The sequence below is a fragment of the Humulus lupulus genome, chromosome 7, assembly GCF_963169125.1.
Source record: "Humulus lupulus chromosome 7, drHumLupu1.1, whole genome shotgun sequence".
Classification (NCBI taxonomy): domain Eukaryota; kingdom Viridiplantae; phylum Streptophyta; class Magnoliopsida; order Rosales; family Cannabaceae; genus Humulus; species Humulus lupulus.
Genome location: NC_084799.1, coordinates 32,659,979 through 32,662,347, shown reverse-complemented (window position 1 = coordinate 32,662,347; position 2,369 = coordinate 32,659,979). Strand labels below are relative to the sequence as shown.

The following is a 2,369-nucleotide window of genomic DNA, read 5'->3' as shown; positions in this document are numbered from 1 at the left end:
TCGAACAACTCAGCAAAAACTTGAGTGATAACACTTTTTTACGAACCTCATAATATTCACTAACCTTGTTTCCTTATTACTGTGACTAGTATTGAATCATCATGATTAGTTTCCTATCATTATTTATTCATGTTAAAGTGTTGTCATTAAATTGCATTATTACACTCATTACTAGTACTTGTGTTTTTACTTATTATAACTCACTATGCATATCTCATTTGTATCACTAAATGCATCCATAAACTTATGTCTAGTAATCCATTATTACATCACATAAATTGGCTAAAAATTTTAATTAAGCCATAGATTATATGCTCCGTCCAAATTCCAGAGCAGCTTTAAAAATATTTGTAATCAATCTTCATGAACAAAAAGAAAAAACTAGAGAAATATAATGAATCTGATAAATGATGATGCATAACAAAACAAGAAACAGAACACAAAAACTCCATATAACCGAGCATATATCTTTTCACTTTCAAGTAATTGAACTAGACATAATGTTCAATAATTTAACAATGTCCGACTAATAAACAAAAGGAATGAACTTGTACCTAACTTTACTCGCATACTCAGCATAGCTGTCCCCAAAAGTCTCAACCATCAAAGCCTCCTCCAGCTTTGCCTTCTGCTCATAATACCACAAGCAAACAGCTACTACGGATAGCGAGGCCAGAGGAGCTCGAAGCGCAACACAGTAACCAGCAAAAAGAAGCATTGTTGAAGCATATATCGGATGACGAACCCATCGATATGGCCCAAACTGTACCACTGCAGTTGGCACCACCACCTTTTCTGAGTACTTTGCAAGGTATAAGGTGGAGTTATACTGCATTAACAGAGTCACCAATATCATAACCCAAATACCCACATTGCTCAACCCGCCACTGATGCGGTGAAGCTCAGGTCCTTCGAACGCTGCCAGCCAATGGGCGAGCATGACTCCAACGCAGAACAAAAGGCGACGCCACCTGGGAGGTTTCACGTCCCACTTAGGGTCGTGTGGCCGAAGGTAGTAATCACCATAAAGCCGTTTCCTGACACTTACATTGAAGAAGAAGAAGTAGTGATACACGAAGAAGAACACAAAAGGCCAACCTTCAAGGAAGCCATTGAAATGGGCAGGTGGGACAAGGGTGAGCCAAGTGAATGCTGAGGTAACAATGGCGAGCTGCTCGAATATGTTTGCCTCACCACACACGTACTTGCGGAAGCAATATAAACCGTAAACGGCCACAACTCCGGCCAGAATCCATGGCCAAAACATCCAAGTCCAGCTGAAGTACATCCAGAAAAAGGGGTTGAAAAGACCATTCATTGCCCATTTTGTTGCTGCAATGGTAACAGATAAGATCGCAGACAGCTTGATAATATCATAAGGGGTCAACTGCAAAAGGGTATTCTTCAATGAATCAAAAGAGAAGTTTTTCAGGGTTCTCAGAAGTGAGTTTTCGGAATCGGGGCTTGTGACACCGTTGGAAAAAGAGGAATTGATAGGAGTAAGAAAATGGGCACTTCCTCTTTTAGAAGACACAGAGAGTTGGGTTGGAGAAAAGGGAAAATTTGACTGAGTTGTGAGCGGTTTCTGGCTCGGATGGGAATACCGAATGGGATGGATAGGGTGACATTGCAGGTGTTTGTTAGTATGTCTAAGTGAAATTTTACCCCACCCTGTGAACCCAAAGCAAAAGGGTGACACTTTCGAGGGTATAAGCAGGGATTGTAATTCCATGGCTGTCGAGATAAAGAAATCAGCAATCTTTTATGTAGTTGACTCCCACATCGTTAGAACATAGAATCTCACAGTGAAGCCCCGCAACGAGAGATAGAGTGGGAGAAAGAGCACTTCCCTCTTTCTCGGTGGTGTTGTACTTCTGCTGTTGTTCCAGTACGTGGAGCTACAAGATTTTTCTTTCGGCGCCTTAATTGAAGCCCAATCCACTTTCTTATAGGACCATTATTTTGTAGACACCGTAGCCCATCGCATGAGGCCCAGGCTTAACTTTATTTTCTTTTAAGAAAATACCATAATCTGATAATAGACAGTGGAATCTCTTCCCACCAAATAAACTTATGTATTATAATGATTGCATGATTGGCTAATCCATGAGCAAAGTCATTACAACTACAAAGTACATGAATTGGAGATACACTTATAATGATATATTTCTAATTATAATTTAATTATATGGGATTAATATCCCATATTGATTTCAATAATGTTATATAATAATTACATTTAGTTGTATGAGACTTGCATTATTTTTCTAGGGTAATTTGTTATTTCATCCCAATTATTAAGTTTAAATTTATACTTTAACATTTTTTTAATGTTCTTTAATACTTTTATTGTAGATAACTATTTTTTT

General features: G+C 38.4%; 1 protein-coding gene across 1 annotated transcript; it reads right to left on the bottom strand.

Annotated features, from left to right (window-relative positions):
• Positions 1-431: 431 nt before the first annotated feature.
• On the bottom strand, positions 432-1,906 carry LOC133791111 (uncharacterized). The gene has a single exon (XM_062229008.1). It carries the CDS (start codon positions 1,730-1,732, stop codon positions 527-529), a length of 1,206 nt encoding a protein of 401 aa, XP_062084992.1. The 5' UTR covers positions 1,733-1,906; the 3' UTR covers positions 432-526.
• Between the last annotated feature and the right edge of the window lie 463 nt (positions 1,907-2,369).